Genomic DNA, 15,490 nt, shown 5'->3' with positions numbered 1-15,490 from the left:
TTCTTAAAGGCTGTGTCCACCGTTTGCAACCACTTATCATTGATCCAATGCATTCAAAGTGGTCGTCCCACAAATAATATTCTACAGTTTTCAAACCAGGACCTGGTTCTGATTACTTTTGTAATGGCATGTAATTAAAAATGTATTACAGCTACAGAGTTATTCAATGAAATCTATACAGCGCCACCTGCTGGTTGCTCTTTTTAAATTTCTTTGTCCCGCTCACTGAGATGGAAACTAGGGTTGTTTCGGGTATTGAAATTTTTATACCCAATCGATACTTTTGTACCGGTTTCGATATGATACCGGGATTTCCATTTTTTTCGATACTGGGCTGCGCTGCTGCACAGTCTAGTATCTCTGAACATGAGCGCGCTGCTGTCAGCGCGCTCATGTTCCCTCAGCAGCACAGGGGAGAAGGAAGCAGTCTCTCCCCCCTGTGCCGCTGCTGCCAATGAGGAGAGACGGGAGGAGGAAGGCCGGGCGCACTGCGCCACCAATGAAAGTTAACTTCTAATACAAATGCAGGAGGCGGCAGAATCACATAGCTGGCACCCTGCCTCTATGACAGGATGCTGCGATCAGCCGCAGTTAACCCCTCAGGTGCCGCACTTTAGGGGTTAACTGCCGCTGATCGCAGCTTCCAGTCAGAGGCAGGGTGCCGGGCACTGCCTCCTGTATTAAAGGTTAACTATCATTGGTGGCGCAGTGCACCCTCCCCCCTCCTCCCCAGTATTAAAAACATTGGTGGTGCAGTGCACCCTCCCCAGTATTAAAATCATTGGTGGCAGTGGCCACAGGGTCACCTCCCCTCCTCCTCATTGGTGGTGCAGTGGCAGCTTCTGATCGCTTACCATGGCAGCCAGGACGCTATTGAAGCCCTGGCTGCCATGGTGATCTCCCTGCTGCTGTGTGCACAAATCCCAGGGCAGCAGGGAGAGTGTGAAGTCCTATTCACCCTAATAGAGCTGTTAGGGTGAATAGGACAAGGGATTAAAAGATCCCAGGTTCTAGCCCCTAAGTGGGAAATAGTTAATAAATAAACATTAAAAAAAAAACACCAAAATATTAATTTCCCAATTGTACATATAAAATATATAAACAATAAATAAACATATCACATATCGCCACGTCCGAAAAGTCCAGAACAGAAAAAAAAGAAAAAAAAAAAAGCGATTCGCTTTTTGTTAGTCACCTTGTCCCCCCCAAAAATAGGATCAGACTGTTCGATTATGAGCCGGACGTTCCATAAAATGCGGAATGCACGCAGCTTTTTTTGGTGTTTTATTTTTTTCGTGTGGTATCAAATGGTATCGAGTATTGCAATACTTTTTAATGGTATCGAAACCGAATCAAAATTTTGGTATCGAAACAACCCTAATGGAAACACATGCTCCGTTCTAAGCTTCAACATCCACTAGCTGCATGCAGCCTATAGGACATGCCCCCTGAGCTGCCAGCTTGAAATAAATCAGAACAAGAGGAATAATGAATGGGGAGATCTCTGCTGGATTGATGTCAGGTAGAGGGCTGGTTTTAGCTTTGTTAGGAGAAGGTTGTCATGTAACTAGACTATGTATGATTTTCAGTTTTACATTAATCATGGGATAACCCCTTTAACACAAAAGATGAGTCAACTTTCCATTTTTTTTCCTTAAAAATAATTTTGTGTCTACAATTCCTATTATATTATTATAAATATATACAGTAGGTCTGCACAGGAGATGTAGACACAAAACAATAGGAGAAAGAATTGGTTGCAAAGATGGATCTTTCCTTTAAATCTTTACTCAGGCCTGTTTGTATGAAATGTATGCTAAACATTTATGCAATTGTGTAACTTTATTGCTTCTTGTTATAAGTCTTCTTATTGCTTCTTCTTTATTGCTCCTTGTTATAAGTCTTCTTATTGCTTCTTCTTCTTTATTGCTTCTTGTTATAAGTCTGTAATATATTCTGTAGTTCATATGATGGACCCTCACTTTTAGTATGGAAATATACGTTTTTATTGTAAAAGGGGTTCTCCCCTTTTCTTCTCGCTGAGCTCCTGACACCTTCTGGTCTCAACTGGTCTGGAAGTATGACATACCATCTACATGGACATCACCACTGCCAGCCATCAATGACCTCAGCGGTGACCTTGGTCACGTGTCACTCCTCCATTTCTGCACAAGTCACCATCCAGGTCACTAATTGGCTGGCAGTGGTGATGTACATATAGATGGCATGTCAAACTTCTGGTTTCAGATATGGGAGCTTGGCAGTGGACATGGAGTGCTCATGGAAGGTGAGTCTTTTATTTATAATTTTTTTTTGCTTTTGACACTGCCTGAACCCCTGACCATTTGTTCTCTCAGAGAACCCCTTTAGGGTGCATTCACATGACCGTATAAATGGGTCCGAATCAGTTCCACAATTTTGCGGAACGGGTGCAGAGCCATTTATTTCAATGGGGCGGCAAAAGATGCGGACAGCACAGTGTTCTGTTCCGCGGCCAAGAATAGGCATTTTCTATATAGCGCCGGCTATGTGCGGTCCGCAAAATGCAGAACGCACTCGGACAGTATCCATGTTTTGCAGATCTGCAATTTGCGGACCTTCAAGACACTTACGGTTGTGTGAATGTACCAGACATATTGTTTCATAGAAAATGATGCCATACACTAATGATCTAAAACTCTTTGGTAATGTCTGCTCATTTCTCCACTATAGGTCCAGTGACCAGTCAGAATAGGTCTCAAAGTCACAGTAGTGGGGATTTCTACCAGCAGCATGATAACGAAGTATGGTCCAACAACAGTAGCCCAGTCCAATATTATGGTAATCGCTTGAAAAAGAGTGCAGCATCCAGCCCCATGCTTAGACTCAAATCCTGTGATGGAATGGAAAGCTTAGCCCAGTCTAAGAAGAGGCTTGGATCACCGGGAAGTGAGATGGTGTCTCTCAAGCAGTTTTTAGAAGAAAGCAACAAGTTGTCAGTGAGCCAGGTGAGTTGCTGATCGGATTTATCCCAGCAGTAGCGTACCTTCAATAAAGGCAGACCACATGACCTTACGTTCCGAGGTGAAAACACTGCATTTATATTCAGCTGCCACTAGGGGGAGCTCAGTGCAAAAATATTATTACAGGTGTCATTGCACTGTATAAACTCCTGTTCACAGAGCTCCCCTAGTGGCAGTGGCAGGCAGATGGCTTTTTAATATGTCCAGTGAAGCTGGAGAATTTAGCATGTGTTATCTGATGTAAATACATTGAGGCGCTTGCTGTCCAGAATGAGTGCCATATTTTTGACGCACCTGTTCCACTTTTTTCTGGCACAGAAGTCAGATAAAGTGGGTGAGGTAGCGTGCAATTTTTTTTATTACAATTTTTTTTATTACAATTTTTTAAAATAAAAATGGTATCTTTTTAGTAAAAAAAAAAAAATGCCTAGGAGTGTTTGACGCTCAAGTACTAGGAAATTGGTTGCGCAGGGGGGCTCATACTAAGTTTTGCTATGGGGCCCTATGAGATCTGTGTGTGCTCCTGCACATGAGCACAAGATGCTATGTAATAAATCAGTAGATCATTAATATCAGTATAATGGTGATTGATGACAAGTTGTACTCTTGCACCTGCTTGTATTTGCATTGCATTTGAGAATACATAAATGGAAAGCCGTTGTTTCTGTCTAATAGCCTGGATCTCTCTGAATAGATCCAGGCTATTACAGCTATAGGTCTTATGGAGGCCTGCATGTGGCAGGGCTTCATAAGAAAACAGCAAATCTGCCTTTCACTGCAATTCTGATTCATTGCCGTATAAAGGAGAAGCGACCTGAAGATTGCCTATTCAAGTTCCCTAGTTAAAAAAAAAAAATCAATACTCAAAAAATGAGGCCCCACTCAGCTCTGTGGATGGAAGTATAAAAAAGTTATGGGAGTCAGAATATGGTGATGCAAAGTCTTTATTTTTTCAGTATTAAAACGCAAAAAAAACTATATACGGTAAATGTGGTATTGCTGTAATCATACTGGCCCGGACAATGAAGGGAACAGGCCAGTTTTACTGCATAGGGAATGCTGTAAAAATGAAACACATAAAACTATAGCGCAATTGAGTTTCTTTTCCAATTCAATTCCAATTGGAATTTTTTCCAGCTTTCCACTACATTATATGCAGTATTAAATGGTGACATTAGAAAATGCAACTTGTCCCGCAAAAAATAAGCCCTTATACATTTATGTGAATAAAAAAATAAAAAAGTTATGGCTCTGGGAAGTCAGAGAGTAAAAAATGGAAAAACGGAATGTCCTCAAAGAGTTAGGGATCTAATGTTTTCCAAGCAGAATACCTCTGACAACAGATCTATCCATAGTCTTGTCTCCATTAATATGGAGTAACGAGAAAGGCCTTATAATGATGGAGAAAAAAAAGAACAACGCAATACATGTCTAAATTCAGGGGCATGGTACAGTACTTCTCTGATGTGCTCCTCAATGTACATGTATTTTTGGGATTTTTATGACTGTTCAGTTTTCCTGTGAACCAACACACTTGAACTTTTCAAAGTAAAATATAATCTGGTGTTGCTTTTATAGATTCGGTCCGGCAGCCAAGAAGATCTACTGGATGAAGTCCTAAAAAGCTTATCTAGCTCTGCTGAATTATTACAGTCCCCATCTCGGCTTTCTCCTGCCCTATCACTGGGCGACAGAAAGACTGCAAAACCCGAACATGTTGTGCGGCCCAGCTCTCACAAAGCTGAGGAACATACAAGATTTCCATTCCCTACAGTGATCAACGCGTCTTCAGATGGAGACTCTGCTGTAGGTCAAGGGACTGTGAGCCAACAGCAGCAGACAAACGATTCCAAGCAGTATGCCACCTTACCTCGTGCCAGCAGTGTCATTTCGACTGCTGAAGGTACCAATCGAAGGACAAGCATTCATGATTTTTTATCCAAAGACAGTAGGTCACCTGTATCAGTTGATCCATCACCTACAAGCGAAGAAGCCCCATCATTATTGAGTGAGTACCATGCAGACAAGCAGTGTCCTACTGTTCCCACTCACAGACCCCCACCTTGTCTAGTTGGCGAGGAACCTCCATGTTGTTCTGGGTGTGATTTAGTTCACTATAATACGAATATTGACAACACAGTTAGTGTGTGCTATACATCCCCATGCATGCCTTTCCCATACCTTTCCCTGAACCCGGATTTGGTAAGTAGCATTAGTGGGCCAACAGGAGACAGAACGGTTGCATTTTCAGCCGAAAGACCAGATTGCGGCAAAACCAATGGCCGCAACGTAAATGGCGCTGTGAGTAGATGTGACCGTTCTTCCCAGTGTTTACAAGGTAATGACGCAGAGACATCTTCACTCGTTTCTGAAGATAATCAGAGCATTTGGTATGAGTACGGCTGCGTGTAAAGAGGACCTGCTCGTCAGTAGACATATGCGGAACACAAAGACCATGACTGCATGGAAGACCACGTTATGTGTATTAAGTGTATCTACATCATCAATGTATGTGTGTGACAGATGTAGTGATACTCAACGGATTTGGCTTCGGATTTAATAGTATAGAGTGCAGGCATAATACTAGACATGTGGAATCTACCTCAGTTTTGTCATTTTACCAGGCTGATATGTATAATAAATTAATTTTGAGATTTTTTAAATTTTTATTTATTGCATAAGTTCTTCACCTATCGTATACTGAATACAGGTATGGAGCAAATGGATAATAAAGCCGGGCGTTCTCTTACTGCTCAGTATTAGAAGTTGATCTATCTCATAAGCTCTGTAATTAACACTTTGCAGGAAGTGTGACTACAATGACATGTTGAGTACCACTGTTCTGTCAGTACCCTTGTGTCGTGTATGAGTAAATGCATGTTAGGACCGCTGCATGCCACAATCCCTTTCAGACTATCAGGGTGGGTTTTTATAGAAAGTGGGGCCCTGGGCAGCTCACCTTTTAGACCATTTCAGCATAATTTTAGCCCACATTATACCAAGATAACATATACACAACCCATATGTATTACATCATTTATTAAAGGGTTTCTGTCATCAGAAAAATGGTTATGTAGCTGGCTGACATTGGCGATGTGCTAATGTCAGCAGAACATAACTGTATGACTTCTATCTCCCCGCCTGCCGCCGTTCGTGCTAAATAATGACTTTTATAATATGCAAATTAGCCTCTAGGTGCTAGTGGGGCGTTGCTGCAGAACCGTCCTCTCACCGTTTGGCACGCCCTCGGTCTCCTCCGTGCCCCGCAAATCCAGCACCGTCCATTGCTGCAGGCGCGGGATTTGCGGGGCACGGAGGAGACCGAGGATGTCAATCACCTTTACAAGGGCGTGCCAAATGGTGAGAGGACGGCGCCTCTAGGTGCTGCAGCAACGCCCCACTAGCACCTAAAGGCTCATTTGCATATTATAAAAGTCATTATTTAGCGCGAATGGCGGCAGGCGGGGAGATATAAGTCATACAGTTATGTTCTGCTGACATTAGCACGTCGCCAATGTCGGCCAGCTACATAACCATTTTTCTAATAACAGAAACCCTTTAAGCTTTTGAATCGGTTAGTAAAAGGGGTTTCCCGGGCTGCAAATGTCCTTAGGATAGGTCCTCAATATCAGATCAGTGGAGGTCCAACACCTGGCACCCCCACAATCAGCTTTTTCGGACAGCTACAGCACCGGAAACTATACGTTGTAAACAGCGGACGCAGAAGAGCGTAAAGAGCATCTGTCAGCATGATCAACCCCGTTAAACCAGGCATACAGCATGGTAGGGTTAATCATGCTGATAAAACAATACCCTCATTATGATTACCTGTGGCTCCTTTGCTGAGAAAATGCCTTTTCATTCATATAAAAAGGACCCATTTCTAAACCTATGAGAAAAGATCCGTTCTGCAATTTTTGCAACGAGTGCAGACCCATTCACATCCATAGTTCTGTTCCGTGGCCCCGCAAATTATATAGAGCATGTCCTATTGTTGCTGGCAAGAATAGGCATTTCTATATAGCCCTGGCAAAATGCGGAACGCACACGACCGATGTCTGTGTTTTGCGGATCCGTAATTTGCGGACCGCAAAACACGGCCATCTGAGTGAGCCCTCACTGTGACCCATGACATGTCTCAGACCATGCAGTATTCATGGCAACTGCAATCACTTGGGTTATGCCCTTAGTAACGGGCAAATAGCCATTGGTGGAGGCTCTGTAATTCCCAGACATTTTATAAAATAAAAAAAGGTTAATCAGATTATTTTGAAGCCTGATTTATAGCTAGTTTTCTTATTTGATACTGAAGGGGCATTCCCAATGTCAGACATATATCCTGTGCATATGCCAGTAAGGTCCAAGGTGGGAATACCCCTTTAATTTGTGGCCTAGGTGAAATAAGTATCTTGAAAGTCTTCAAAGTAGCTCTCCTCCAGAAGGAAAAACACTGTCTCTGATAACCTGACTCTGCCAAGGCTCCTTAAGAGGGTTTTCCGTTATAGGAAGTCATGGAATATCTTTAGGATATAGCATCTCTCCCTAATCGGTGAGGTCCTGACGCTGACAAGACAAGATACATTCAATTAAATGGAGCTTTGCTGTTCCCTACACCAGGGATGGGCAAACTGCGGTTCTCCAGCTAAAACTACAAATCCCATCATGCCCTGCTGTAGGCTGATAGCTGTAGGCAGACTGGGCATGATGGAGAGCCGCAGTTTGCCCATCCCTGCCCTACACCATGGGTAGTCAGGAGCGCTTCTGTTCAGAACTAGAACCCTTTGTTTTAGGAATCATGAGGGTCCCAGAGGACTGACCTTCACCAATCTGAATGTTTGGATCAGGATATTCTAGCAATATGCAATAAAATTATAACATTGGAATACACTCTCCAAGGGTCCTGTGTCTGTTTACAGGGTAACCACCTAGAGAGTTACCGTACTTTCCTCCTTCTGGAGGAGAGCTCTTTTGCATAATAATTAGAGAGGAATAGAAGACGATATGCAGTCCTTTCCCATTGTCATTTCCTCCCCCATCTAGTGCTATTACACCTTCATTCGGTGAACATTGGATTACTCTATGCGTCAGCATGTGACAAATGCATGATATCGTATGAGAATGTCTAGCCTTAGCCACACAGGAAAATGCATGAGGCTCCTGTACACAATATCTGTATACTGCTTACCTAGAAATCTGGCCTCGCTAATAGCACCGCTGTATTAAATCGTGACCAAGGCTTATAGTTGGTTGCTATTGGCTGAACACCATGATTGTGAAGTGGTTTTCCATGAATATCTGATAACTGAGGGTCTGACATCCGAGACCCCCACCGATCAGCAGTCTCCTGCCGCCTCCGGTGTTAGAACTAGCACTATGAATGGAACAGGAAAAACAGCACCATCAAAATGTAGTGGCCGCGCTAGGATACTATACGCTTCGCTGCAGTAATTAGGCACGGTCACTGCACTTTGAATGGAGCTGTGCTTCCTATTCCATTCAAGAGCTAGTTCTGGTGCCGGAGGCTGCAGGGAGCAGTTGATTTGTGGGGGTGCAATATTTCGGACCCTCACTGATCAGATCTTGAGGATAGGTCATCAGCACCAGGAGCCTCAAAACTCCTGTAAGATCTAGCATCTATATAGTAGATACTGTATAATGTATGTGTTTGTGTACGTTTTCTGTCATGGTCTTGCAACAGCATATTTAACATTGCTGAGGCTGTACGGTAATGCTGAGACTTGCAGTTCAAGGGGCAAACAGTGACTCATGGCTTGATGCAAGCAGGCTTTAGGCTACTTTCACACTAATGTGAAAACTATCCAGAAGGCTGTTCGGGGAAAGGACTGCCCGAGTTCATCGTATCCGGCATAGCTGCATACTGCCTTTAACCGCCGGATCCCATTGACTGTAATGGGACCCGGACGATGTCCGGCGTCTTTCTGGTATGAGTGCCAGAATTTGGCTGGACTATTTTTTGTCCGGCTGAATTCTGGCACTTAGGCCGGAAACAGGCCGGATCCCTGCCAGGTCTTATTATATTCAATGGGGCCTGGCAGCGCTCTGGCTTTTTCCAGCTATACTACATACGATGAATTCCAGTTGGCTGTTCCTCTGCCGGATGGTTTTAATACTAGTGTGACACTAGCCTTAGATTGTATCGCAGGCTACTCATAAAACAGCAGATATATCAATTTATTGCAAAGTTGCTTCGCTGCATGCAGTGTTCTGCTGCTTCATCATGTAATTATATCATTCTTTCAAATCCATCCAGCAATCCACCAAACAGTGGTTAAAATGTAGTAGTTTAGTTTATTGAACATGATGCAGGAATATGGAGAGCTGCAGTTTTCATTTGATAATAGCCACAGTTAGGAGATACTCGTTAATACCGGTGTGCCTCCCCCCTACACACACACTAAAACACCATATTTTTCAATTTATTTATGACAGAAAACTAGCATAATGATACGCTGGTAAAACTGATAAATCCAATGTTTTATTTTTTAAGAAGAACATAATGCAAGGATAAATTGATTTGGCTTAAAGCGCATGTCCATATTTACATATAGTGGTTCGGGCTCCAAATTCCCTGCCTAGACGTACATTAAAAAAATAAAATGCTGGTTACCAACAGTCACCACTAGAGGGAGCATGGGAACTTACTGTATACTGTCTTAGCTCCCTCAAGTGGTGACTTTATGTGCTCAGCGTGTTACGGTTAAAGGGGTTATCCAATCATAAAAAAAGCCCCCCCCCCCCCCTCTGTATGCCAGGCTCCCCATGCTGAATATACTTACCAGAGTCCCCGCACCGCCACTGTAGCTACTCCCCGTGCACGGATAAAAACATCCAGTGTCGGGGGGGGGGGGGGGGGGGCAGCCAATGGCAGATGGGGACAAGTCTCCCTAGAGTCACCCGCGATGCTAGGGAGGCCCGTCTGCCATTGGCTGACCTTCCCCCCCCGGTAAGTATATTCAGCGTGGGGGGCCCTGCATATGGGAGGGGCTTTTTTTAGGATTGGATTATCCCTTTATAATCTGTGGAAAGGTATGGATTTGAAACCCAGTGCTCCCACTGCTATAAAGATATATTGAGCAAGTGGGTTGTCCAGCTGTTAATATTGATGACCTCTCATCGGGATAGATAATAAATATCTGATCGGTTGGGGTCCTCCGCCGATCAGCTGTGAGACGAGGAGGCTCCACGTGAGCACTGCTTCCCGATCATTACACTACGCCTCGTCTCCTGTGGAGCAAGTGAATGGATCGTGTACTTGTATTACAGTGTACTTCCAAGACTACAGGCAGTGTAACGAAGAGGAAGTGGTGCTCGCATGGAGTGCGGCCTCCTCTTCCAACAGCTGATCAACCACCGATCAGATATTGATCGGCACTCTTAACCACCACACATTTTTTAATCCTATTTAAATTTTAAAAGAAAAATTGAATTTAATTCTTTTAATTTTAATAGAATTTAGAATTCAATTTACTTTAAGGATTACTAACAAGTATGAAAGTCCCAGAACGCATAACCTAAACTAGTTGTCTGGTTTAGAAAAACCAGTATCCAATATCCTACAAGGACATCCCCCAGTTAATAGAGGGGTCTTTCATTTGTGACCTTCATAAGGCAGCATCCATATTTGGAGGATATAATATGTTCATCCACAGATAGTTGGATGTTGTCGCTCCAAAGCCTATGACTGATAACAAGAATCCAGTGACTGGGAATAGATCTTCAACCTGTCAGTAGATCTCCAAGAGCGATGCAGACTAGTAGCCGTGCATAGGGCGACGCTGCCTAATCCTCACTTCAGAGTGTTGGTTACATGACCTGGTGTCCTCCTTTATTAAGAGAAAGATTATACGTCAGGAAGCTCAGGGATAGCTGAGGATTAACTACAAGTCACAGCAAGTCCTACCAGCCACTATAAAGCAATATCATTTACAGCTACACCTATGATATATGGCAGACTGAAGGTCATCTTTTACTGCAAGCTTCTGTGCTTTTATAGACATCCATATACTAAACTTACCTTTCTCCTACAGATGTGGAGGCAGCACCAGAAATCAGACTTTCAAAAAGCAGGTCTAGGGAGCAACAAATCCCTTAATTTAGTGACCTTGTTCAAGTGATATCCCAATTGGTGAGTTCATTCCCCACATTGTAAATGAGGCCCTTTGAACCTCATTTACAAATGGCTTCCAACTGCCATGAGCCGTGGCTAACTGCTTTACCTTTCATCATCTGCTTGCTTGCTTGCATGCTTTTTTTATACCTTCATTATTACAAAGCTAATATATCTGATTTTCCACCTAAGAAATTCTGATTTGTTTCCTTTATAAACATAGGGATTATGACAATGAGAAATTCAAACAGATTTAGTACAAGAAACACCAGAATATGCTTTATTGCCTGGAAGATGTTCAGTATATTGCTTTTATTTATTTATTATTGTATAGATCTGTAGAATAACTACAATTGTATTCTTCTAATCCCTTTCTCCCCTGTATATTTTAGGGCTGTAGAATATCTGTCAACATTATATAACATATAGTGATCACCTAGAGAACAGAGTTTCCCTTGCTCTATTTTCTTCTTATATTAGTAAGTTTTAGAATCTAGAATCCAACCGGTGGACTGAATGGAGTCCCAGATTTCAGCAGAGCACAGGTCAAATATGCTTGACCAGGGCTCGCAATATGAATGGGCTTCCAATTGTGTGTCATTCTGATCTTTCAATTTTGAGTCATTTTGATCTTTTGGAAATACCCAAAAGAGAGACCTATCAGAACCCAAGGGGTCTGGTCCTATATCAAATGTTAAAGGGTTTCGTCAGTATTTAATGTATTTTTCTAAGAGCAGGAAAGGTGATAAAATTACTTTCATATGTGGTAGAGGCAAGTGACTGCTGCAGCCAATCACTGTTCTCCATGGTGATGCCTCCATGCATGGCATGAGATGGCGGAAGTCAGTGATTGGCTGCAGTGGTCAGATGCATGTACAGGACGTCATCACTGCAGAACAAGTAAACAAAGACAAGTGAAGACCAACGGAGCAACGATGCTGTAGTGGCGGGGATTGAATACATGAGTATTGCTTTTTTACCACCATCTACCATTTTGAATAACCCCTTTAAACCAGTTCACTTTGCAGGAAGAAAAGCATGGTTGGACATGTTTAAGTGACATAGGAGAGAAAATTAAAACTGGGAAACTTCTTTAAAGATTTGGCACATATAGATATCATTATTGAAGCATTCAGTCTAGTGTACAGTACAGACCAAAAGTTTGAACACACCTTCTCATTCAAAGAGTTTTCTTTATTTTCATGACTATGAAGGCATCAAAACTATGAATTAACACATGTGGAATTATATACATAAACAAGTGTGAAACAACTGAAAATATGTTATATTCTAGGTTCTTCAAAGTAGCCACCTTTTGCTTTGATTACTGCTTTGCACACTCTTGGCATTCTCTTGATGAGCTTCAAGAGGTAGTCCCCTGAAATGGTTTTCCCTTCACAGGTGTGCCCTGTCAGGTTTAATAAGTGCCTTATAAATGGGGTTGGGACCATCAGTTTCGTTGAGGAGAAGTCAGGTGGATACACAGCTGATAGTCCTACTGAATAGACTGTTAGAATTTGTATTATGGCCACATGTGTTAATTCATAGTTTTGATGCCTTCAGTGTGAATCTACAATTTTCATAGTCATGAAAATAAAGAAAACTCTTTGAATGAGAAGGTGTGTCCAAACTTTTGGTCTGTACTGTATATATTATTAATAAAATATTCAGTCTAGTACATATAGATATTACTAAAACATTAAGTCTACTACACATAGAGATTACTAGAACATTCAGTCTAGTACATGTACACTTGTATATTATTACTCAAACATTCAGTCTATTACACATAGATATCATTAGTAGAACATGCAGTTTGCAACAGATATTACTAGAGCATTTAGTTTAGTACACATAGATGTCATTAGTAGAATTTGTCCAGTACATATACGCTAGATGTTATTACTAGAACATTCAGTCTAGTACACATAGATATCATTACTAGAACATTCAGTCTAGTACACGTAGATATCATTACTAGAACATTCAGTCTAGTACATGTATATATCTACTAGAACATTCAGTCTAGTACATGTATATACCATTACTAGAACATTCAGTCTAGGGCTACATTCACATGACTGTATTTTAAGTCTGCCTCCATTTTGTGGACAAGAATAGGCCCACGAAAAGTGCGGGATGCACACAGACCACATCCGTATTTTGTGGATTTGTGATTTTGGATTTCTGTGTTTGGACCGCAAAATGCATACAGTCATGTGAATGTAGTCTATTACGTGTAGATATAATTACTAGAACATTCTTTTTAGTACATATAGATATTACTAGAACATACAGTCTAGTACACAGATATCATTAGTAAAACATTGTCTAGTACATATACTGTAGATAATATTACTAGAACATACAGTCTAGTACACATAGATATCATTCAGATATCACATAGAACATTGAGTCTGGAACATATACTGTATATATTAATTGAGCATTCAGTCTAGTACACAGCTATAATTACTAGAACATTCAGTCTAGTACACATAGGTATCACATAGAACATTCTGTCTAGTACATATACTGTATACATGAATTGAGCATTCAGTCTAGTACACAGATATATAATTACTAGAACATTCAGTCTGATACACATAGATATTAGGATGCTCCTCTATTCTAGAGTTTAGGCCTGCGTTCTTTTGCTTCTTCTATATCCTATCTGTATCAATCCTTTGCTCTTATCTTATCTCTTTTTCTCTCTTTTCTCTATGCCTTTAACTATAAACAGAGCGAAAAGTGTCCTTCAGTTTGTCATTGCGAAGTTTTCATTTCTGAAGTAACAAGACCATCCATCATGGAAATTCTAGAATCAGAGAACTTAGTTGCAAGCGTTCAGCAGTAGAGCTGGAGATGACTGACACATCCCTTCCTTGAATCAAGGAGTTTTGTTGGAGTGAAATGAAAAAATAAATAAAAAAAATCCCACAATTCCTAGAGGAGTAATAAGACATTTCTGCACTTTGCACTGTGGTAACGTTCTACTGTCCGGCTCAGGATGGAGCTGCGAGCACTCATGGAAGTGAACTGTACTTGTGAATGAACCCAATGTCTTCTGCGCCTTGAGTCATGCCAACTCACAGACATTCAGCACCAATTCCTGTTTTACTGAGGAAAGAACACGGAGCTTCTTTTTTTATTTCTTGCAAAATCCAAGCCTCCTGACTCCATCACCGCTTCATGTGATTCTCATTTATTGCATGGCAAAGCATCTTCTGAGCATCCTACAGTGTGGCTGATTGCCCTGTACACTACCGCCACAGATGCACCCACGCTTTCAGATACTCAGCACCTTTTTTTTAAGGCTGTAGCCTACCCACCTATATTTGGGTACTATGCTAATAATATTGTGGAACTTTTTTAATTCCGACCTCTATAAATGAGGGCTGCCATACGGTGCCATGGTTTTGGCGCACATTGCCTGGTAGTATGAGTATCAAGCGCTTTTAAGTACTGCGTCATGAGATAGTATTGTGTTTTTATTCTTGTAGTTCTTTGGACTTAGTTGGTGGACAGTGTTACTGCACTGAAAACTGAGGACGATCAAATGGATTATAATGTATGTTTGTCTGACAACCCTTTTTCCTACTTGCATAATCAGTTGAACATGAATCGTCTGGGCAGATATCAATTTTGGGGTCTTTATTTAAAATATATATTGCCAATGCCGCATTTTAATCTGATTACTTTTTGCTGTAAGCGGTTTGCCATTGGTGGGTCCCTTGTCAGAGAAGAGGTTAAAGGTAAGCGTGATTAGAATTTTGGATATATGTGGAACTTTTCAGTTCCTTTTTTTTTTTGGTGGCAACCATGAACCTTCCCCTTCCTAATTTAAACGATTGTCTTAATTATTTTCTCTTGTATTTAACTATTATTCTTTTATGCAACACATTAATAACGTTTAACACACCTGGGATGTTTCCGTTTTTTCTCGTTCTGTGTTATTAAACCATTTTCTTATATATTTTATTTGTATGGTATTTTGTTGGATTATGACCGTTTTTTGATGTTTTGTGTTCAGTGGCAAAATGGTTACCGATAGCTCTCTAATGTACAACCAACACATCATGGTTGCGACGCGGTACCTTCAATACTGCGCAGCCATTAACAATACAGACCCACTGAACAGTTTGGTCTCCTTAGTTTAAGTAGAGGCAGATGCGGCCCGTACGACCGCAGTGGTACTCACCCGCAGCACGGCCGCGACACAACTGCACTGTGTGGTCGTACCCTCCGAAATAAGGAACTAGAAGACCTGGGTTACTATTGGAGAATATTTTGGGACTTTTAGTGCTAGAAGAACAACAACATATTATTTACTCTAAATCAGGAGATCACAACCTGCGGC

General features: G+C 41.6%; 1 protein-coding gene across 4 annotated transcripts in view; it reads left to right on the top strand.

Moving 5' to 3' along the window:
- Positions 1-15,168, top strand: part of CCDC88A (coiled-coil domain containing 88A) — a 201,545-nt gene extending 186,377 nt beyond the window's left edge. For 2 of the 4 annotated variants that reach the window (XM_040429764.1, XM_040429762.1), the window contains 4 exons: positions 2,713-2,987; positions 4,581-5,010; positions 11,051-11,148; positions 13,874-15,168. In XM_040429764.1, coding sequence (XP_040285698.1) covers positions 2,713-2,987; positions 4,581-5,010; positions 11,051-11,115 — 770 coding nt within the window. In that variant the 3' untranslated portion in view covers positions 11,116-11,148; positions 13,874-15,168. Of the gene's footprint in view, positions 1-2,712; positions 2,988-4,580; positions 5,621-11,050; positions 11,149-13,873 lie in introns of those variants that run through there. The other 2 variants (XM_040429763.1, XM_040429761.1) reach the window with 2 other exon arrangements.
- Positions 15,169-15,490: the final 322 nt, after the last annotated feature.

This window comes from Bufo bufo, chromosome 4 (assembly GCF_905171765.1).
Source record: "Bufo bufo chromosome 4, aBufBuf1.1, whole genome shotgun sequence".
NCBI lineage: Eukaryota > Metazoa > Chordata > Amphibia > Anura > Bufonidae > Bufo > Bufo bufo.
Note: the sequence above shows the minus strand (reverse complement) of the source record. Positions and strands in the feature narration are given on the sequence as shown.